At 39.5% G+C, this 24,465-nt stretch overlaps 1 protein-coding gene across 1 annotated transcript in view; it reads right to left on the reverse strand.

Moving 5' to 3' along the window:
• Nucleotides 1-19,269, reverse strand: part of LOC140236080 (AP-2 complex subunit alpha-2-like) — a 65,218-nt gene extending 45,949 nt beyond the window's left edge. Inside the window, exons 1-3 of the mRNA XM_072316054.1 lie at nt 19,158-19,269; nt 15,138-15,256; nt 13,956-14,024 (exon numbers count right to left, since the gene is read on the reverse strand). Of these exons, the coding sequence (XP_072172155.1) occupies nt 13,956-14,024; nt 15,138-15,201 (133 nt within the window). The 5' untranslated portion in view covers nt 15,202-15,256; nt 19,158-19,269. The remainder of the gene's footprint in view (nt 1-13,955; nt 14,025-15,137; nt 15,257-19,157) is intronic.
• Nucleotides 19,270-24,465: the final 5,196 nt, after the last annotated feature.

Genomic DNA, 24,465 nt, shown 5'->3' on the forward strand with positions numbered 1-24,465 from the left:
ACCGTAAGTCTATTGTACAACAGCTAGAACCAAATAAAAGCAAAACTGAACACAGAATTACTGACTGAAGACACGACACTGTTTATGAATTTCAAACACAAAATCTGTACAATCAAATCTTGATGAGATTTTGCTTGGTCAATGAACTCCCCTATGGTGCATGGCTTTGTTCGGTATCACCTCTTCTGCCCCGTCGGGTTTTCTCCTCCATAAATCATCCCGGGGAGAAAACGATACGCCAGATATTGCTCAGCGTCCCTGCCGATCCCCGCGGCCCGCATGACCGACCACAACTGCCCATCCTTGAGCCTGGATGGGTCCAAACAGCAATTCCGGAGCACACCAATGACACTGGCAGACAGAGATGTTTTATCGTCTCTACCCACAGACTGGTGCTGCGCCTATTTGCCAAATTACGTACGTCCTTTGAGGCAGTAAGACACGGTTGCAAAGAAGTACGCTACACTTTGAATGCTCATACAAACTACAAACATTATGTACACACTGTACTATTGGCAACTGTGGAAGTCACGCCCAGATGCTCAGCTACAGTGTATGGCTGTTGGTCTCTATAGTGTATGCCCACAATACGCAACAACAAAAGATCACAAATAATTCCAAATTTGCACTTCCACAAGTTTTGTTTGTACTACAGTAGATGCGTCAAGTAGAGAAATTAAATGACCTTGGAATCACAGGTTTACTGGTTTCATTACACAAATTAAAGATGTGTCAATATCCATTCTGTTCTTCCATTTTACAGGACAATATACTATAATCACACACACTGTTCTGAGAGGGTGTGATTAGCTGTTACACATTTGTTTGCTTGTTTTTAGTATGGGCTAGGGGGAGATGTTTGAAATGTAAAATTTTTATTGATGTATGCTTGTTATACAACACAAGATAGAAACATTTGCAAAACCAACCATAAATTTTCACACTCAACCTCCCACCCCTCCCCGTCCCCCCCCCCCAAAAAAAACAACAACAAACAAACAAATGATAAAAGGGGAAGACACAGAGGGAGGGGGCATAGTTGATGAAAACATTCTTCCAATAAATAACAATGTAGATCTGCCCTAAAACTCTCCGTTTTCACTGCTACAAACGAATAAATTCTCTTGGCACGATGGGCTTACAGTGTATTTTTCTCTCTTCCCCCTCCCCTCCCCCTTCTCCCTCTCTTTCCCGATTACCCACACTGCCTTGATGTGGCCGACTAACCAATGCTGGGGATAAGGAGGGTGATCAGAGCCGATTACGGGAGCGCGACGTTCAACGTGAGATCCAATTCGAGCCGCCGCAAAATCATCATATGTGCGCCCCCTGCATCGGGCGAGGATGCGTATCATTGATTCCCACTAGATCCTCGCTGCACTTCCATACCTTTCCTTCAAGCATTTCAATCAGGGTAAGAGGTTGTAGAATTCTGCAGGTACTGCATCAAGGGCTTGGGGGGGGGGGGAGGGGAAGATGAGAAAGGCAACTGCTTACCGCTGCTTCTAATGTGAATAGAGCACGGCCATGTTTTCTAGAACATGGAAAACAAAACTGAGTCTATTGAGCAGAAGGCAAGCACCCTACTGTAACTTTTTTTGTTTTGTTTTGTAACAGTGCATTCTAGCTTTAATGATGGAGCTGGTTGTCAATATAACCAGTGCAAGGAATACTGCCCATTTACACTGTTGCATGCTTATTTGCAAGTCACGAACATGCCATAAGACAAAACAAAACAACATGAATAATAAAGCAAAATAGTTAACTGGGCCTTCGGCAAATGATCCCTTGTCTTGGTTAACAATCAACCAGTATCAGTAGCTACTCCAACTTCAAGCAACTTGTACACAACCAGCATTAGTGCCAGCAATCAGCATTGACATACAGCTGTACATTGTGTTTTGTACATGTACAAAGTGTAGTACAACACAGTGGAACACATTCTGAATTGAAGGGCACAACTTGAAGTTTAGAAGTACAATTGTAAACCTTTCAAGTACGATGTAAACTACAATGTTGCTTCATCTGTCCAGGTTGGGGGGGGGGGGGAGGGGAGGATCCACCTCCAAGCAATTAGCAAGTAAAACTCTAAAACTAATATTCTGATGCATTTCAGGATAATTTCTATACAATGGGCATTCAAGGTTTTTGCTAGTCTTTTGTTTTTCTTTTCTTTTTTATACAGCTGTAGCTCAAAACTTTAACAAAATGTGAAGACTTCAAAGGGTACTTAAAAAAAAAAAATAATATTCTATGCTGTGTAAACATTATCAAATATTTGGTGCCAAAATATCAAATATCAAGCCGGTGACAAGGCATAATAAACTCAGATAATAGACAGTCACAGGTTGGTAAAACACAGATAATATCCTGGAGATTTAGTACACCTGTACGCTGCCATACAATAACAATAAACGCTTCTGCGAGTCTTAGATTCCGTTACCTCTGGGCACAACAATGTTTGTCCCCTTCCTCCCAAGCAATCCCATCTCCCTGCTCTTCACATCTCACCCATCCTCTTTATAGCTGCCACTGCTCCCATTCGCCCCTCTGCATGTTTACCATCTCATTAAAGCCTCATCCTATCCATCCCCTACACTTGTATTTGTTCCCTTTTCCCCTGCCCTCATTTTGTTTTGGTTTCTTTCTTCCTTTTGAGTTTCTCTTCCAAGCACTCCTGCCCTTATCACTGTTTTCTGCCAGGAAAAGATGCCCTGCAACTCTCTGTGACATTTCGCCTTTCCAAGACGCAGCTGCGACAATGCGCAATTTACGCCGCCGTTTTTCCGTCGGTAATTGGAGCGCCGGTGAGAACGGGGCAAGGTCTGGCGGTAGGACGGAGATTGGACAATGCGGCTTCTAATCGCATCCCTCGCCCGCTGGTGTCCGCTTTCTCGCCCCTTCAGCTGGCTCCGTCTATTCCTTAACAAGCGGGTCAAAACAGAGCACTCCCTAAACGCCGAGGACTACTTCACCACTCTCTAATTAGCTGTATGTCTGCTTGAAGAAACAGACATATTATCACATCAGCCTGGCTGAGGCAATCGTTGCATCTCGAGGCTGGCAACCAGTGAAGCACTCCTACATTGCTTTGTATTAAATTTACTGTTAAAACGTACAGTAAAACTGTCCTGGCAGAACATCTCGGTATTTTTTAATTTCAGCAGCTGAAAATTCAAGGCACAAAAAAAAAAAAAATAAAATAAAATCTATCGTGGGGATTATCAAGAAACAGCTGAATATTAGAGAACTGGAACCAAATTCAGTCCAACCCCATCCCACAAGCCAAGTGGGGGCACCCTAGGACCTATCATCAATAAACTTGAGACTTCAGTCACCAATGGGCTTACTCCTAGCACTAGTAAACTTTGAAGCTCTATCACTTCTGGTTCTGGAGAAGATTTTCAAAGATTCCTTTAAAGGTAGGGAATCCCATTTGCATGCCTTAAATGAAGAGTTGTGTAAACACATTGGTATGTTGAAGAGAGTTTCATTTTAGAAACTCCCTTGAAGTATTGAAAGTGGAAGGTAACATTTAGTACATTTTTATTGACCGTTAGATTTTGAATTGAATTTTTTTCAGAGCTCACCGTAAATTCCAGTACATTACTAGGCTACCTTTGCAGACCCATGCACTGCATGTGTGTCCATCATGTATATTTTGTGAATAAAGTTCATCAAAACTTACAAACATTTACATTCTTGCCACATACTCTATATGTTATTACATCAGCTCTTATACTTTTAGATTTGTGTTTATAGATAAAATATGTAGAAGACTGCAACAAAAAGGCTTAAGTGTGGCTGACACACAGAACTACTGAGTAGTTGAGTTTTGTGCATTATTCAAATTGTAGATAACTGTTGACTTCCAAATTTCTAAGCAGTGGCCTAAACAAGTCCCCTGAGGTTCATATTTAATGTTTTGCTGCATTTTGGGAGTTCTGTAAAAGGTATCCTCTACCTTTAAACATGGTGCCCGTTTGAACAACTGAGATCCTTTCATATGCTACATGTAAAATTGTACTTGCCAAGTTTTCAGTCATGGGATTTCCACAAAGAAGCTGAAGATGTAAGAAGTGACTTGTGACAGATGATGGACGATGGATGGCGGAAAGCGGACAACAGATGATAAATGATTGCTATACAATTGTGAAGTATACACTCGAGCCTTTGCTTCGGCTGGGCTAAAAATGATAACTTTCATGTGTGAATGGGTCTAATGCTGCATAGGTTTTCTGGGAAAGCACTATCGTCGGCTGAAATAGAAAGCCTTTTGTTTGGAAAATAAATCTGGAGAGTACTCTCTGAGCTCCAGTCTTCGTTTTTTGGAAAACTACAGTAGGCAGCGCAAACAAGAAAGACCATGTGATGGATTGTCAGAAATGAAAGGTTGCCCTTTTCAACCTGGGCAGTCAAAAGCAGGGTGACAAGAATACAGACAGAAACACATACAAACGTGTAGGCCCGAATTCACGAAGGTGGTACAAATGAAACCATGGTTTAAACCATGGACAAAAACCATGGAGTGCCAAGTGTCGCATGGAATATTTCATTACGAAATCGGTCATTTTGTCGATGAAATAATTACTTTGTAACAAAATGACAACATTTTGTAACTAAAGGAACATTTCGTCAACAAAATGATAATTTTGTTTAACAAAACGGTCATTTTGTCGACGAAATGACCAATTTCGTAACGAAATATTCCGTGCAAGACTTGGCGCTCCATGGTTTTTGTCCATGGTTTAAACCATGGTTTCATTTGTACCACCTTCGTGAATTCGGCCCAATCAGTACCAACCTGCCTGCCATTAATCTGCCCTATGATTCTGCACATTAACCCGTTGAGGACGGACTGATTTTGCTACAACACGCATTTCCCATAGATCCCTGACCGAGTATACTCGGGACTCCTCCTCAACGGGTTAAAAAAGAAAGAAAAAAAATCTTTTGATACAACACCATACACTTGCACCTTTAATTTAGAATATATGACAAATTTAGGCCTTGACAGGGTTTTAAAAATCTGCAACAAAAACAGAAACAAAATAAATATTTGACCAAAACAGGGCTAGAAGAGAAAATTTTACTCTCCCATACGAAATAAACATTGTACGTCTGTAGTACTAAATGATGAATATCATAAAGACGATCAACACAGCTCCAAACCAGACAAATGTGCATCCTAGGACGTGATGGGTTAGCATCCATGATCGAAATACTGCTCAGCGATACAATCATTCGGGAGCCCAATGTATCGCTAACTAAATAAATTAGAGCGGAACTAATTGAATCCATGTCCTATGGGCTTTGCGTAAGTTGCTCTAATCCAATTTATACCCCATGCCACGCGTACACACACACAGGTTTGAACTGTATTGCTGTCGGCCTGCTCAAACCACCTCTCAGGGCCAAGGGTATTCAACCAAGAAGATACATGGGTGTAGTCTCTGATACTGGTTGCTGTCATACAAATCTGTTCATCTCTATATCTATGGTTTATATTAATATGCCAAATGCACAATAAGGTGCAAGAGGACAACAGTGTGTGTTTGTATGTTAATTCTCTGTAAATGGGGAAAGATACGCAATAGTGGATTGTGTGAATGCAGCAAATATTAGAGGAGCACATCCGTGAAGTTGGAGGAAAATCGGACAATCCATTCAAAAGTTTAAGAATGCATTTTTACGGTTCATGCTGCCATTACTGAATTAAAGAAGACTACCACAGTTTTTGATGTCACTGCATTTGTATTAAAGAAAACATAATGAAGAGAATTTCAAATTTTGAGAGAATTTTGAATGGAGTACACGTACATGTACAAGTTCCAATTTCTTCACACTTTACTGACATGTTTTCCACTATCAATCTTGCTGCATTCACTCAATCCCCATGTAGTTGGGAATCATTCCCATTTTTTTTTTTCATCACCATTGGCTACTTGTTAGTGTACAACGTAATGGTCCAACAGAGGTCAAATATAGAGTATCATGAAGGGAAATCCATTTACAGTACTGTACACCAGCTCATTTGATACAAAATTCAATCCTAATATGGAATAAAATCTACAGTACATGTATGTGAAACAAAAATCAATTACACAAATCTCCACAATCATGTTTTGATGATGGGTTTTTAAAAAATGTTCAACATAATCAATCAATCATGATTTGATTAGTTTTTACTGTATCAGGACCATTATCCTATTATAAAAATCCCACTCACTTTGTACAATTTGCATCAACATGTACCTGTACATTGACTTTGCACAATTTACATCAACAATTTTACACCAAAATGTATACAATTTGACTGAGAGTGCAAGAACAGCAGGGCATGAAAATCAAAAGTTCTTTCTAATTTCTGGCATGTACATGTATAATGTCACAGTTGATCCATCAAATCATATGATCCTGATGAAGGAAAAATTTCATCAAACTTGATAATTGTTAAGACAAACACAAGCACAATTTTTGAAAGTTGGTCGCAAATGTTGCATTCCCGCATTTATTACGACGTATGACACATTTTCACACAATGTATTCAGGCAGCTACACAGGGCTACAAGCGATATTTGTCGCAGACAATCGATTGTCATCTTTCTCACTCCAAGACAGAGCAGAAGTTTTACATTAAATACACTTTTTGCAAGTTCAATACAAGTTCGCAAGCTGCTAGTTCATTCGGGCTCATTAGATTCGAGTTGAAGGGGTACAGTGTGTATGTGTACATAATGTGCGAGACGGGTACATGAGCAAACAGCCCCGGCACTCACTGAACCCTTTCTTCCCACTTTAATAAACTTGGAATTACGACTCCCTTCCTCCCTGGGCGACCCCTGTCCCCAAATCTTTCTTTATGCACGTGAGAGGAAAGTCCACATTTTGAGGTGTCCCATTCCGAGTCCTGATGGCAAAGGAGAGGGGAGAGTAAATACGTCAAGTAGAGGAGCTGACGGAAGGTCTCTCATTCCCCTTTTAAGGGACGTGTGAGAAAAGTGGTTCTTCTATTAAAGAGATGCAGTATAGGACTGTATGGTGGCTTGGCAGAATAAGGAAGCAAAAAAAAAAGGAGGAAGAAAAAAGAAATGGAGAACATTGATCTGTTCGGGGGGAAATGAACCCATGCTGGCACCAGAGTGCAAACGCAGAAACTCCTCCTCTTGCAAAAGGAAACGGCGTCTCAAATTTTCATTCCCATAATGTTTCCTGTCCCAGCCCAAGAACGGCGGCATGCATGATCATGCTATCGTCATACTGGACTTTTATCGCAGTCTCATAAACCGTGCCGTGACAAGATCAGCATCTTGTTTAAAGCATAACTCAAATCCATGTTGGCCTTGAAGTGTATCATTGAACTCAATTCACACAGATGATAAGTCAATTTAATAATTTCACAGAACAGTGATACATTTTTTTTTTTTGTAAAACTCATACCATCGCCTATACATCTCCGTCGAGTTGCACACAAGTTTTCACTAATATCCTGTTTCAATGTAAAAGTAAAAGAAAAAAAACGTAATAACTTGTACAGTCGTATAGTGTACACTGTACCAACAATTTACAAGAGAATGATTTCTACATGCTAGCCTATGCAACTCAGTGAGACATTATAATACTCAGTGAGAAATTATAATCTCTAACTTGCATCCCATACATCTAGATGTGGCCAATATCACTTTTCAGTTCAATTAGAATACATTATGTGAAACTTTAAAATTTTAATTAAATTATTCTAAACACCTGGCAGCATGGGGAAAGAAGATAGGACTTAATTGAATTGATCTTTACTCACTGCCCACCGGGGTATTTATATTCGAAAATCAGGACTACATTGTAGCACAGTCCCGCTTGATTAGAATTGCCCATCAGCGAATATGTGCATTGCAGTATATGCACACTGGTGACGTTCACCTCCAGTTGAGATTCTACGGCTGTGTGTAAACTATTCAAGTGTGTACGTAGAGATCAGACATAAAGCTGTTATACCCAATTTGTTACAGGGATTTCTAATATTAGACCCCGTTTACAGTGCGAGGCTCGGCCGCGGCCGAGTCTACCTTCGTTTCAGTGTAAACGCGCAAAAGGCCAAATGCGAGGCCAAAATTGACCTCGCATTTGGCCTCGCTCTGGAGGTGGGCCGCGGCCGAGCCCGGCCTTTTCTCAGTGTAAACGCAAACTGGGCCAAATGCGCGGCCAATTTTAGTCTGGCTTCCAAACCCTCTGCCTGTATCTTTCACTATTCAGGATATTAACTCCTTCAACGTCGAAAACTAGTATAGTTTAAGGTGGTTTTGTCCTGCAAAGGATTTTTTTCCTCGACAAAGGCATTTGCCCGAACAGCGACTTCGTCGCCACGAAATTCAGTTGGCAAAGGGTATGAAAACCAGACAATATCAAATTGAGTTTGTTTACAAGAAGAGCGCCACTACGACAAAATATTGAAAGGTTTGAATCAAAAGCGCGGCCGAGCCGGGCAGTGTAAACGGACAAAATTGCGAGGCCCGGCCTCGCAATTGGGGCTGGTCTCGGCCGTGGCTCGGCCGCGGCTCGGCCCAGCCCTGCACTGTAAACGGGGTCTAATATACCCTGTATGGCTAGTCTTCCCATTGCATGGTATAGTGTACAATTGTACATTAGTTGTATCTCGTGCTACCTGGTATCCAGAGACTGTAGGAAAGAGTATTATAGATTTGAAATTACTGTATAACGAGGGATGTTTGTGTGCATTTTAATTTCGCGAATCTTCGCACTCGCGAAATTCGCGAAATTAAAATGCAAAAATTAGAATGCACGCGAACGTTCTTTTATACACTATATGCATTGAATGCCAGTGGCAGTTCGCGAAAATTTCATGCCACAAAAAAGGCCGTCGGCTCCAATTCACGAAAAATTCATGCTGCGATATGTTAATTCCAACAATCGTTGATACTGTATTTTTCCTCTCATTTTTTTTTCTACATTATATGAAGGGTTCAAATAATTTTCAGAAAAGCAGACAAGAAAGAAAACTGGCATTTCAAAATACTGATCCAGAAGTATTCGTGTGTGCATGTGGGCGGGTGTGTGTGGGTGTGTGTGTGTGTGTGTGTGTGTGTGTGTAAAATTCTATAAATTATTCAATGTTATTTTCCAATGAACTATGCACCTGTATTTATATGAAATTTTCCTTGAGTGTACAATCAAACATGGACTGAATGACATGGAGATGTAATTCCACTTTAATACAAAATATAAAGGGCTTCACAATTTATGCCAATAAAATTTGTCAAAGTCTTATTACAGAAACGGATGAACATTTCGAAAAGGGCTTTGGTGCACATTGTACAATGTACTTTAAAGTTGTATCCATGGTTCAGAGACGATTCTTACAATTCCCGAGTATACCTACAGCATCACACTGTACCTGTACTACTGAGGAAATGGCGACATACAACATTATGTACATGTACAAAGGTTTTCAAGGTTTCTTTCCCCTCTTGTTTTTTCTCAGGTACAACTGTAGTATAGCTCCATCTCCTCTCCTCTGAAAATTGAAAGGATCTTGGAAGCATTTTTCCCTGAATTTCAAAATAAGGATAATAACAAATAGGTACTGAAGTAAAAATGATGATATTGGAAAAGTGTGTTTAATATCTGTACACGTATTTCTGTGTGTCATGAAAATTTACAAAGTAGGTGGATAGAAATTTAAGAGCAAATAAGCAGAATACACAAACACACACACACACACACACACACACAAAGAGCAGTACTACAGCTGTAAACCTGGGAAAAAAACATTTGAAACTTCTTCTTCCAAATTCTTCATACACTGTACCAAATGTATTTTCCATATTTTTTTTTTGATTGTTTTTCATGCAACTACCAAGACATGAGCGCACACACACAAAAGGAGAAAGAAAATCCAGAGTTAATGTAGGTTCCCTGATATTTGATCTCCCCTCCCCCCCCCCCCAAAAAAAAAGAAATACAACTGCAGAATGGTTGACACTAATGGACATATAGAAACATGACGCCATAGGCCCATGTTAAACTGATATATTCTCAATATTTGTATTCCTGCTTGGGGGAGAATTTTCCTGGATGAAAGAGGACTGTCTGGGGGACAAAGACAAGATGAAGCATCGACAGAAAGGCTCGGGATGGCATTTTGCCGTCTTCCTAAAAGGCCAAAATGTCAACGTTTATCCGGTCTCAGATTCCTGCCTGAAGCAGCTACGCTAACTCCCAGCTGTGGACTACAGTACCGCTGCTTCTCCTGCGCCTTTTTCCCATGCACCATTTGCACAAATATAAGCTCAGTACGCACAGACTTGTTTGCTAATTCATTAGCATCACTGAAATTGATTGCAGCTAGGCATGACAATGTCTGATGTCTCTGAGGCAGAGCACTGCATCTTCTTTCATCAACAAAATATATAGAGTCGTAACATTTACACTTTTTGGGTACAGTTGCTTTATATAGAGACAGAAATGGTATTCAATATCTTAAAGTAAAGGCATAGTTGCTGAAATATAACATGAAGGTATGACCAACATCTATTAAATTTGGTAGACAATGAGAGAACTTGAATATTTTTCTCCTCTTCCTCAACCACTTCACTGTGGTACACATAAACCACAGTTCTAGTCTAGCACACAGTCACAACTTCTCTAGAAAAACACTCCCTTTTAGTTAATAGTGTGTGTATTGAACGTGTAACCTGTAAGTTGCCATGGCAACTCTAATACAACTTTGGTAAATTGCATGAAGTATTTTCTACTGTATATCATGTACACTGTACCTTTAAGAGGGATGACCATGTTTTGAACAAGATTTTGACTTGAAATGAATAAACAGTGATTTAGTAGTTTAAAAAATAAATGCAAATTTGCTTAACTGTATAAACGTTAAACCGCAGAATTGCCCATTTGTTGGCACTGGTCTACAATGCCTACCACTGGGATGTACAGTTTAATATTATACATTGATGTACTACATTGTACATGTTTGGATCTTTGGTTGACTATTCTATGCATCATAAGAAAATTACATGAGTCTTGTACTAAAGACTAGATCTTCCAACAGCTACAAAAGTACAAGCTTTATGCCTGTTAAACACTGTAAGGAAATGCAATTACCACTTTGCAGAAATATTTAACACTAGTGACTACCATCTGAATCACAGCCATGATTTTACTGTTGATGCATTTCATTTTAATGCTTGATACCAAATGAAGACATAGACTTTGTATTATGAAAAAAAAAATACATCTTAAACTGATCTGAACACTTTATCCTCTCCTACAAATCTGAAGGCTAATAAGAATCGACAAGCCCTCTCATGAATTCAGTACAGTGGGCTGACAGATGGTAATTTAATTTTACTTTGTAGGATCAAAAACTATCCAAGCAGCTTGATAAAGAGTAAATCCTGAAATTCATCATGAAATATCATTGCACATGATATCAACAAAGGTACTAGATAAAAAATCACTGCACAAATCACACCCCCCCCCCCAAAAAAAAAGATCAAAATAAAAATAAATAAACATCTTGACCTTTTGCCCTCTAATCAATCCTTTATAGTTCTTGCAAAAATAAAACAAAACCAAAACAAGTACACGTATTACACGAAAAGTGCAATGTACTTTCGACAGCACTGGTTAAAGATTGTGAGAGAAAAAAAAAAATAAAGATAGATCGTATGTAGATTACTTAATCGTGCACATCAATCAGAATTGCAATATTGCCCTGTCAAAGGTTGAAGTTTCTTTTTTTTTCTGAAATAATTTTTTTCTAATTCTTGTCTACATGAAGCAGAGTCTGATTTTGACATTTAGTATTTCATTTAATAAAAACTCTCTCAGGCAAAAAGCTACGAAATTGTACAACTTCAAAATTAGAAGTGAACAGTCAATTAATCTCATCAATACAGTGTATATTACATCTATCATATGAGTATGCTTTTGACATCTTCAAGCCACTTTCATTCGATGTATATCCCACCTAAAAGCTGAAACTGTCATCTTACATTCAAGTAATCAATCTAAGCTTCCATGAGCAATATTCTTTTGGACAGTTTAATAACTTGCGCAGACGCTTCAGTGAAATGATTAAAAGGTAGATAATAACAAAATTATTTTAAATGAAATCTTTCTTCTGAAACTTCATTATGAAATCTTTCTTTAAGAGAAGATATCATGAAATATTTCTCTTGCTAAAATTACTTTGACTGCCGACTCCAGCAGGGTTTGTACTATCAGTATATGATCTTCTATAAAGTAACCTTTATTAATACCGTATTTTGAGGTGAATATTTTCCTTGACAGTTATAATACACCTAAATGCTACTAAAAAAAAGTCCCAGTTTTATTTAAAGCTAAAGGCTCTGAAGGCAAAATAAGGTAAACTTTTGTTTGTAATCAATATTTTGCCCTCTAGATTTTACTGAACACTGTCACAATTGCAACAGTCTGATATGCATGGCCAATACTGTAATTGTGCCACCATTCACCACTGGACTCAGCCACAATTTGTAACTTCAGCACTAAGTTTAGTCGAAAGGTATAAAATACAGTCATAGTATCAGTCATAAGTTACATACTGTACATTCAGACGTTGATCCTGAACTTCAAGGATGAGCTAGCTTCAAGGATCAGCTCGCAGTTACAATGTATGTATGGGGTGCCACGTGTCGCATGGTCTTTTTCCTCAACGAAATGAGAATTTCGTTCTCATTGATGAAATTGTCATTTCATCAATGAAAATAACATTGTCAACATTTTGTGACAAAAGATACCATGCGCCACTTGGCGGCCCATATTAAACCACAAGCTTACAAATCCTTGACGTTATTAAAGGACAAGTTCACCTTCATAAACATAAGGATTGAGAGAATGCAGCAATATTGGTAGAACACATCAGTGAAAGTTTGAGGAAAATTGGACAATCGATGCAAAAGTTATGAATTTTTAAAATTTTTGTGTTGGAACTGCTGGACGAGGAGACTACTACAGCTTGTGATGTCATATGAGTACAACAGTATAAAGAAAATGTAAAGAAAATTCAACATATTTTAATTTTTTTCACATAATAAAAGAGCATTTGACTTGCCTCTTTCTAAAGGCAGGGGGAATAATATTACCCATAACATACTGGTAACGAGTCAAGGGAATGTGTGCTTTTTTCACAAGATGAAATTTTGTGAAATTCTCTTTATATTTTCCTTATATGGTTGTACGCATGTGACATCGTACACTGCAGTAGTCTTCTCATCCAGCGGTAACTGCGCAAAAACTTCAAATATTCATAACTTTTGAACGGATTGTCCGATTTTCCTCAAACTTTCAATGATGTGTTCTACTAATATTGCTACATTTTCTCAATCCTTATGTTTATGAAGGTGAACTTGTCCTTTAAGGATGACCATCTGAACACTTATAGATAGCTCTGTGCCAGAAGCATCACAATAATGTAGAGTAATAAATTCCCTAATCAGCGCAGCATTCACAATCTTCTTTCAGGACATGAAGGAAGAATCATTGCGGAATCCTCATCAGAGAGACTTGGGTGCGGAGGAGCGCCAATCATAATGTCATCCCAGTGTGGTGTATGAGGGAATCTCAGTCGTGAAAGATTTCGATGGAAGTGCTCATAGCATGTGTCAACAGCACTGACAAGTCTACCTCATTTTCAAGTCAATTCTGAAATTCTTTCTCTCAAGATTTATCTCCTGCCTGGAAGAATGGCCCAAGAATTTTTTGGAAATTTGATCCCATAATCAAATTTTGGTTTCTGATTCATTTGAGTTTTGAAATCTGTTTCATACGATGTAAACATAACATTTTGTGTGTGTGTGTGTGTGTGTGTGTGTGTGTGATTTTTCAAGCATGTAAATCTGTTAATAGGGCCCTTCTGCCAGGCATGCAACAATATATGAAAGTAAAATTGATAGTCAGTATCTTACCTTTGAATTTGGATCGGATATTTGCCAGCTCCTTGTTAATCCGCTTGATTTCAGCTTCCTTGCTTTTACCTGTTGAAATATAGGTGAAAAGGAGGCTAATTGATATGAGATTGAGATAGAATCATGAATATTTGTAAAGCTTAAAATGTGGAATGGTTGGGTTCAATGCTTACCTCTGCCATAGAGGTTTTGTTTTTGCTCGCATTTGTTTGTAGGTGTCTGTTGTTAGTACAATTACTTGAAAATTTACACAGGATTTACAAGAAGTTGTCAGACTACGCTCTTCATGCATGGAGGTTTACAGTAACATTTTGGTGGTGATGTATGATGGTCTGGATCCAAGACTATTTTGATAGGGTGTATGATGCATATACAGGTACTAAGGTGTATAGTGACCTTATGGTCTTGATGGAGGTCAGCCTCTGTCAAGGGCTTGGAGTTAGACCAAGCATTTCTAGCATCACTTCTCAAGTTGTCACCTTGCAAGCCCTGAGCTCCATCGGATTAACATAAGATTGCTTCCTTATCCACACAAAAACATACTCCATCAATTAGTATGGTCAAAATGCTCATGAACTCTCTCATGCTATAATTTTCATCTGCCTTCAAAACAAGATGACAAGAGATTTTTTTTTTTTTTTACACACCTTGGGCCCATTTCACAAAACTTGTTATCAGTGACAACTGCCACATTTCTATGACAAATTTGCTCTCAGCCAATCAGATGTAAGGATTTCAGTAGCTTGTCACAGCTATAACAACTTGTCACTGATAGCAAGTTTTATGAAATGGGGCCCTGAACAACAATTACAGTGTTACTTGCTCTGCCTCTGAATGTATGAAAAAATAAAGAGAAGTATCAAATGACACTTGCTGTTAACAGTATGCCAAGAAGTCATGACATAAACATTGTAAGGAAAACAGTTTTGAGAAAAAGGATGTCCATACATTCAAAAATGTTTCTTTCATTCATAATCTCATTGTGGCAAAAATGGCACTACAAGAAAGCTTTACTTTTCAACCTTGCCATGCTAAGGAACAACTTACAAGTGTAGGTAGCATTGATATTCTTTTTTTTTTTTTAACCCTTCCCCTCCCCTCCCCAACTCACCCCCCTCCCCCCTAAACAAAGCAAGAAATCCTTTTGACAAATGAGGTGGTTATTACTGAAGAGTGACTTACAGTTGCGGATGTCCGATATGAAGACGGCCAATCCACGCATACCATCCCCCTTCACAGCTGGCATGGTTGACAAGATTCAGTGGACACCTGTAGTTGAGAACCTTCCTGTTTCAAAGTGCCTGAGGGAGTAAGGAAGCAAAGCAGAACTCTGTTGTATCCAGTTACAAGGACCGGGTGTGATAGTAGTGAGTTCTTCTGTCAATTTTAGTGCTTAACTCTTTATGTGCCAAGTTCGCACGTCCGACTCAGTTGACGGCGTGCCAACTTCGCATATTCTGCTCAAATCCAGAAACCCGCCAAAACTGATCGATAAATCGCCAAATGCCGCAGTACAACGAAAGCTTTTCTCGCACCTCCGCTCGTCTCACATATAGCTTGCATTTTACATGTATGTGGTGATTGACTATCAAGCGGTGTTACCTAATAGATTTGCATGGAAGTTCTAAGTCTTTGTCACTGTTTTGTGTGCAAAAGTCATGCCTTTACAATAATGTAGCTCCTGGTCATTTCAAAGAAAAACATCCATTGATTTGTCACACAATTTTCATCAAAGCAAAGCTCATTTTCTCTACAACTCTGCTCACTACATGTCCAGCTTATCAAAAATGTGGATATTACATTGATTTGAAAAATAGAATGTTTTCTCAAAGCATGACTATGTTGTTGTCTCAGAATAATGTGGCACAGAGGGGGTTTGAACCATGGCACATAAAGAGTTAACGTGATAATAACTTTCTTTTTTGAATACCACAGGTACGGGTAACATCCCCAGTATTCGGTCAAATGCGTGTTCAAGGCAGCTGAAAAACGCGCGCGCGCGCTACCTGGTTGGCGCAAAATTGCATCGGGGAAGTTGTGGCGACCGTTGGTGACCGAATACTGGGGCTTCGGCACTTGCATTCAACCCTTGTACACTGGGACACTGTATCGGCACGTATGGACATTTTGTTTTTCTTTTGCATTTTTGAGGATACCATTACACTCCAAGCTTGCAATAAACGAAAAATCCTGCGAGAGAACGACGTATTTCTCAATTTTTAGCGCTTTTTCGGCGACCCGTACTCTTAAAACTGGGCCTTATCCGCGCGCGCTTTTGGAAAGTAGCGCCGATTCTGCACTTTTGACAGTAGGGTAACATCCCCAGTATTCGGTCACTTAAGCTTTTTTGCAATATTTTTCAAACTAAAATAATACATACATACATCATATCTACAGCAATGTATGTGAAATATATCAAATTTCTTTAATCTCAATTTTTATTTTGTTAAATATCACACAGAATTTCACAAAATCGCAAAATATATCACCTTGAAAATTCCCCAGTATACGGTCACCGGCTCCAGTATTCGGTCACGCGATATGCGCGTTCAAAGTCAATGCGTGTTCAAGGCAGCTGAAAAACGCGCGCGCGCGCTACCTTGGCGCAAAATTGCATCGGGGACGTTGAGGCGCCCGTTGGTGACCGAATACTGGGGACTCGGCACTTGCATTCAACCCTTGTGCATTGAGACACTGTATCGGCACGTACGGAAATTTTGTTTTTCCTTTGCGTTTTTGAGGATACCATCACACTCCAAGCTTGCGATAAACAAAAAATCCCGCGAGAGAACGGCCTATCTCTCGATTTTTAGCGCTTTTTCGGCGACCCGTATTCTTAAGACTGGGCCTTATCCGCGCGCGCTTTTGGAAAGTAGCGCCGATTCTGCACTTTTGACGGTAAAATTTGGGATTTTGGACGGATTTTTAGAGGGGGCTAAGGGAGTTTCCTGTTGTGAATGAGTGTGCAAGTATGTGAATTAGTGTGATTTGCGTGTGTTGTGACAGTTGAACTTACTGGCTGGTGACTAGTAATAAGTGACCGAATACCGGGGGTTGACCGAATACTGGTGCCCTTACCCTAGGTTTTTGGTATTTTGGATGGATTTTTGGAGGGGGCTAAGGGAGTTTCCTGTTGTGAATGAGTGTGCAAGTATGTGAATTAGTGTGATTTGCGTGTGTTGTGACAGTTGAACATACTGGCTGGTGACTAGTGATAAGTGACCGAATACCGGTGCCTGACCGAATACTGGTGTCCTTACCTAATGGCTACAGGTACACTTTATAGTAAATGCACGACCAGATTTTTTTTTTACAGTCTAGGGTAAGGGCACCAGTATTCGGTCAGGCACCAGTATTCGGTCACTTATCACTAGTCACCAGCCAGTAAGTTCAACTGTCACAACACACGCAAATCACACTAATTCACATACTTGCACACTCATTCACAATAGGAAACTCCCTTAGCCCCCTCCAAAAATCCATCCAAAATCCCAAATTTTACCGTCAAAAGTGCAGAATCGGCGCTACTTTCCAAAAGCGCGCGCGGATAAGGCCCAGTTTTAAGAGTACGGGTCGCCGAAAAAGCGCTAAAAATCGAGAAATACGCCGTTCTCTCGCAGGATTTTTCGCTTATCGCAAACCTTGGAGTGCAATGGTATCCTCAAAAACGCAAAAGAAAAACAAAATGTCCGTACGTGCCGATACAGTGTCCCAATGTACAAGGGTTGAATGCAAGTGCCGAGGCCCCAGTATTCGGTCATCAACGGTCGCCGCAACTTCCCCGATGCAATTTTGCGCCAACAAGGTAGCGCGCGCGCGCGTTTTTCAGCTGCCTTGAACACGCATTGACTTTGAACGCGCACATCGCGTGACCGAATACTGGAGCCGATGACCGTATACTGGGGAATTTTTAAGGTGAAATATTTCGCGATTTTGTGCAATTCTGTGAGATATTTAACGAAATGAAAGTTGAGATTAAAGAAATTTGATATATTTCACATACATTGCTGTAGATATGATGTATGTATGTATTATTTTAGTTTGAAAAATATTGCAAAAAAGCTTAAGTGACCGAATACTGGGGATGTTACCCTACTCAGTTATGATTTCGTATTAGATTTGCAATCAATTTGTTGTGCTTGAAGCAGAATTGCATGCACATATAATATGCTGCACAAAGTCACTTGTGTCACTACACTGGTCTCGTTTGTCTGTCATTGATGTGTCTACAGTGTGCACGTACAATGTAGGCCTAGATCTATTGTAATCATAGACCAAGTTACACAACTCTCTTGAATATTCAAATTCACCGATCTAACGTTAGTAACTTTACAAGTATGACTGTGAATCAACACAATCGAGGGTGAGGTACCTCACCTCACCCAATTCTCCATAAAGACTCAAGCGTCACCCTACAGGCAACAGCCTATGACGACGTAGAACTTCTAGTCTACTGCTGGGCTCGATTCCGACGTTTCTGTCTGTCCACGGGTCGAAGGACAGCCAATTTAAGTCAACAAATGACAAGACTCCTTCGCTCAGACAGACAGATTTTTCTGTCTTATGACAGGCCCAATTATAATTGGCATCAACCAGTTGTCAACTGACAAAAATAAGAAGTTCTTCTTAATCTTAGAAATCTATAATTTATAAGATCTAAAGTTAGAATCTAAATAACTTTGAAAGTTTTAAGAGAATTGTAGATGTCACTTATGCAATTAACATTAATGGAATAAAGTTTAATGCCAAATAAAGGCGAACAAGTATAGGCCTAACACGTTAGGAGCCCTAGTTGTTCAGTAAATTTACTGCCACAGAAAAGTTTACAAAGTAACTGTTAGAAATCTACATTGCAGTCCATGGTGTATGATAGAGATTTCTAGGGTCTAACGTTAGGCTACCTACCACACTCGGCTCAGATAGGCCTACTGTGCTGTGTAAACGGTAGGGCCTACTGATCAGAATACAGTCACAGAGCAGTTGATAGGCAGTAGTGTAATGCCAATGCCTACATGGGGGGCATGCGCCAAAAGATGAACTGAACCACTGTGTGGGATCCCCGCAGTACATACAAATAGGCATAGCGAAGCCACAAAACGTGTGCGGAAGTCCGATAACAGGGCTTCAATCAGCGATCTCTATCACAATGTGAATCTTTATATGGCAATATCTGAGGCAAAGATATTTTGTATAAATACTTACAGTCTTATGAATAGATGGGATGTGCTGAATTGCGAAGTTACGCCTCAACAGTGGAGTTTTCCGTCAGAACTATAATGCTATTCTGATGAGTGCAAATCATTACAAAGCCGCCATTACTCGAAGGGCGGAGCGCAATTCAGATGGTGTCTAGTCCCGAGGATTTTCACATTTGATTACATAATATCCATGCAGGGGTTGGAAGCAGCGAAAACAGGACCGACGAAAATCTCGGCTCAAAGGTACTATCCAACCCTTCTAACCGAGATAAATTAGTTTTCTTCGCCACACACAGTTTTGAATGTTTGGTAGGAAATTATCTTGATGCATCATTATAGTACAGTCAAACCTGTCTATAGCGGCCACCCAAGGGAGACGAAAAAATGGCCGTTGTAGACAGGTGGCCGCTATGTTCTTAAAGGGACTATACAGTTCTGGTTGAGGTGAGGATTACGCTTTTAACGTTTTACGAGATATTCAGAAACCTCTCTATGAGATGTCAAAGAGCATACAATTCTAAGGAGAATCAAAAGTTTATTTGATGAAAATCGGTTTTGAAATGGCTGAGATATTCAAAAACATAGTGAAACAAAGAGATCCTAATAAAAGACGTGGCCTGTCACCTTTTATTGGTATCACTTTTTTTGGATATCTCAGCTATTTGAAAACCAATATTTTCATCAAATAAACGTTGAGTCCTTCTTAAAATCACATGCCCTTTCATATTTCGTAAGGGATTTCTCATTATCTCACTTAGGAATGTTATAAACCTGAATCCTCACCTCAACCAGTACTGTCTGATGTACAGTCCCTTTAACATGACTTTTCTCTTGGGGGAAGTTAGCCCGACCAGACGCCGTGCGGACCATTTACAGAATTCCTGGATCCGCCCCTGTAGTGGTTGCATACGGCAGGTGGCCGCTATAGACGGTGGTCGCTAAAGACAGGGTTGACTGTAAATATATCCTAATTCAGCGATTTCAAGCCTGATTTTGGAGTCATTACAGGGGCAGATTCAGGAATTCCGTAGGGAGGGGGTGCCTTTACAAAATAAAAGGGGGCGCACATGCTCCCTCCCCCCCCCCCCCCCCATTTTTTCCCCTTTTTATTTCTTTTGTTATAGGGGGCGCGCGCCCGATGCGCTCCCCTCTGGATCCGCCACTGCATTAGAACTAAAGAGTACTCATGACACGCATAACGTATAGGTTCATAATGTGTTTGGTAGGTGCAGGTGTAATAGGCCTCCTCCCTATAAAAATTTGTTTGTATTTTGCTCCCTGCACCTTCTTGTAAAATTCCTTTTTGCAATAATTTTGTATCATTTGAATATGGCAAATACAGTTAAACCTGTCTATAGCGGCCACCCAATAAGGGAAACGGAAAAGGTGGCCGCTATAGACAGGTAATCCAACTTTGTGTGCATTGCTTAGTACATGTATCATCGTTGTATCCTTACATTGTATACATGTATGTGTGTACGTATGCACAAACCGTGTGTTTCATGTCGGTGTATATGAAATTGCTGCACAGTAGTATGTGTATTGGCGTGAAGAAAGCTGAACACTAGTGCATTATTATGACTGAATAGGGGATGGATGCAGCGGTGGCGATCACTGAACGTTGCCCGCACGGCTACAAAGCAGAAAAACACGCTGAATTATCGGCTCAGCTACGGCTCCGTTGGGTTTTTGGCCGCTATAGACAGGTTAAAATCTACCGCGGGAAACAAAATTTGTGGCCGCTGGCCGCGTTAGAGAGGTGGCCGCTATAATACACAGGGTCTTTAACAGGGATTTTCTCTCGGGGGAATTTTTCAGTGGCCGCTATAGACAGGTGGTCGCTATAGACAGGTGGCCGCTACGGCAGGTTTGACTGTAAATGAAAAAAAAAATGAAATGACATAATTATGAAATGAAGCAAACTAAGACCAGACTTAACGATAAAAGATCAATAAGAGTGACATAAAAACTCGAACAAAAAACAGTGCTATAATGTATTTTACTGGATTCACGTTCTTTTCAAATATTTGTCATTTTTTTATATAATACAGATTTAATTTTCCGCATTTTTGTTTTGTTTGTTGTGTCGAGGAAGACGGTGTTGAATTCATGACGTTAAAGGGACTGTACAGTACTGGCTGAGATGGGGATTTATGTTTTGAACATTCCTAAGTGAGATAATGCGAAACTTCGTATGGACTATGAAAGAGCAAGGATTCAACGCTTTGATGAAAATTGGTTTTCAAATGGCTGAGATATCCCCCCCCCCAAAAAAAAAAAAAATGATAATGATAAAAGGCGACAGGCCACGCGGACGCCTTTTGTTTCACCTTGCTTTTGGATATCTCAGCCATTTCAAAACCGATTTTCATCAAATAAACTTTTGATACCCCTTAGAATTGCATGCTCTTTGACATCTCATATAGTTATAGAGTAGATTCTGAATATCTCGCAAAACGTTAAAAGCTAAATCTTCACCTCAACCAGAACTGTACACACCCTTTAAGAGTAGCCCTAAGGCCAATAAGTACTGTTTTTGTGAATTTAGATCAATATTTTGCTGATGAAAGCACGACGTTCTTCTACAACTTTATTTCAACTTGGCAGTAGGCCTAATTCAGGAACTATAAGCAAGGAGAGATGTCGGCGGACCTATTTCAATTCGATTCTGACGAGATAATATAGTTCCGCACTTATGCTATCAACGGTTCCAATGGGTCTAGGGTTGAGGCTACAATCTCAGTTGGACGGAGACTGATGTACGTGTAGGCCGCAAAAAGTAGCATGGACCGTGATGTGTGTCATGTGACTACTCTGAATCCGATGTCAATAAGGGGGCGTAACTTCCCAAACCACCCGGGCCCGTGCCTGTGCATTTCAGCGCACTTGTTCAGTACTCAGTAGTCATAAAAATTAGCAAAACATTGTACAAGCATTGGTAACAATAACAACGCGCCGTGCATACATTTTTGTTGTTGTTGTTGTGCGTCTGTGTGTGTGTGTGTGTGTGTTTTGTGTGTATTTGAAAGAATATATATATATATATATATATATATATATATATATATGAAGGGTTTGTTTGCAAAAACCGATAAGTCCATTTTTGAAGATTCTGAAGTACGATCTCTGTCATAAAGTACAAAATAATACCTTTTGAATGATATATTGGTCACTACATAATATAAATGTATATTTTTGAAGTTTTGGTCAAAAGAAGCAACAATTTTCTTATTATTCTCTTTATTTTTCTTGACCTTTAATCGCAAATATCTCCATTTGGCAAATATGGACTTATCGGTTTTTGCAAACAAACTCTTCATATATATATATATATATATAAGATTACTTTATTCGTCATCAATGGGAAACATAATATACAAACAAATTTATACAAAATTCTCTGGACCAATTTCATAATCATTTTCATCAATGGATACAAATTTTATACCGAAACATAACATCAATCTAATACATTTTAATACACACTGATACATTTTTTTTCACAATCCATATACACAATCCACATACACATCTTTTCTTTTCAATTCTTAAACTACTAATCCCTTATCCTCTTTTTAAGTTTATTCCTTCATTACATTGCAAATTTTATTAACTAAATCACTAACCCTAAAATAATTTCTTTTCAACATTCATTCAATCCAACTTAAAATATCAATATCCATTGATTGAAGTTTATTGTTAAAAAAAAAACACACACACACAACCCCCACCCTATACCCCTGTCCATTCTCCCTCTTCCTACCCTACCCCATTCCCCCTCCCCCTTCCAAAACCCCCTCACAACAAAACCTCAAAAGCAACTGAAACCTGTGTGTCCTGACATACATTATAACACATATTTCAATACGAGTGTGCAGCAGACCCTACTCTATTAAATAAAAGCAAAACAAATAATGAGTATGAAATCGAAATAAGAGGACATCGTGACCATACCCCAACCCAAATTCCAATAGACCTATTTTCATTTATCACTCTGAAACATGTTTGATTATTAGGCCGATACACTTTTCTGTTCTGATGCAGAGACAGGATGCAAGTGTTAATAGATAGGCCTAATGATGATGATGATGATGATGATGATGATGATGATGATGATAATGATGATGATGATGATAATAATAATAATAATAATAATAATAATAATAATAATAATAATAATAATAGTTAGGTGAGTCCACACCTATTTAATCTCACTCGATAACAGTGATGGATATAAAGACTGTAAAAGATAATTCATCTAACGGTGGATATGAGTCTGGTTCTATGAACCGTCTCTCACCCGTCAGGAGAGACGTGGATGGTCAGGCGTCTCCTGGACGTAAACAAAACACTGACCATGATCAACATGAGGAAATGATTGACAATGTGCAGAGACGAAAGTGGAGTAGAACAACCAACAAAGTTGTAATGAAGTGTTACTTTAAAAGTGAGCCAAGGAAGAGAGGTTATCGACAGCGCATGAAGCGCTTTTGGGACGAGGAAGAACTCTTTGCAATATCAGAGCAGAGATTAGCTGATCAAGTCAGAGCTATAAGAGTAAATCGATGGTTCTCTGAAGTCGAGTTGGAGGAGATGAAGAGAGAGGTGGAGCAGAGAGATACAAATAACGATACATTGCAGAATAATAGACCCATAAATGATAACTGTGCTCCAAATACCACGCTCCACGCTAGTGATGAGGACAATGAACAGATGGGGGCAGATACGGAAGCATCACGAATTGAATTCGATCTCTCTGAAGAAAAAACAACAATAAGGTCGAGAATCTTGGAATATATGACAGATTCTCAAAGAAGAAAGCTACCAGCTCTCAATTCAGTAGACAAACGCAAGCTGATGGGACATGTTAGGGACGTTAACGAAGTATTGGACACCATCGATACCACATGCATAACAGACACAAACGCTCTACTTTATGCTGCAGCCAAAGTTGTAACTGAAGATCTTGGATTTAAAGTGCATTCTAAGCAGAAAGTTAATAAAACTGAGCCATGGTGGAAAAGACGGCTGGAGGGACAAATAACGGAGATGAGGGCTGCTATAAGTAAACTGACTGAGAGCGAAAAGAGGCGCGGTAAGAAAATCAGAGGACTATCTCAAATTGAGAAAAGGTACAACGTAAAAGAAAAAGGGAGGACTGTCGTCATTGAAGAGCTCAAGCAGCGTGTGACGGCGAAGGCTGCCAAGGTAAAACGATACCAGCAACGTGTAACGCAATTTAGACAGAACAAACTCTTCAAGACGAACCAGAAGAGATTGTATGAGGAATTGAGTGGTACTAGAAATCACCA

Source organism: Diadema setosum, chromosome 12 (assembly GCF_964275005.1).
Source record: "Diadema setosum chromosome 12, eeDiaSeto1, whole genome shotgun sequence".
NCBI classification, from domain to species: domain Eukaryota; kingdom Metazoa; phylum Echinodermata; class Echinoidea; order Diadematoida; family Diadematidae; genus Diadema; species Diadema setosum.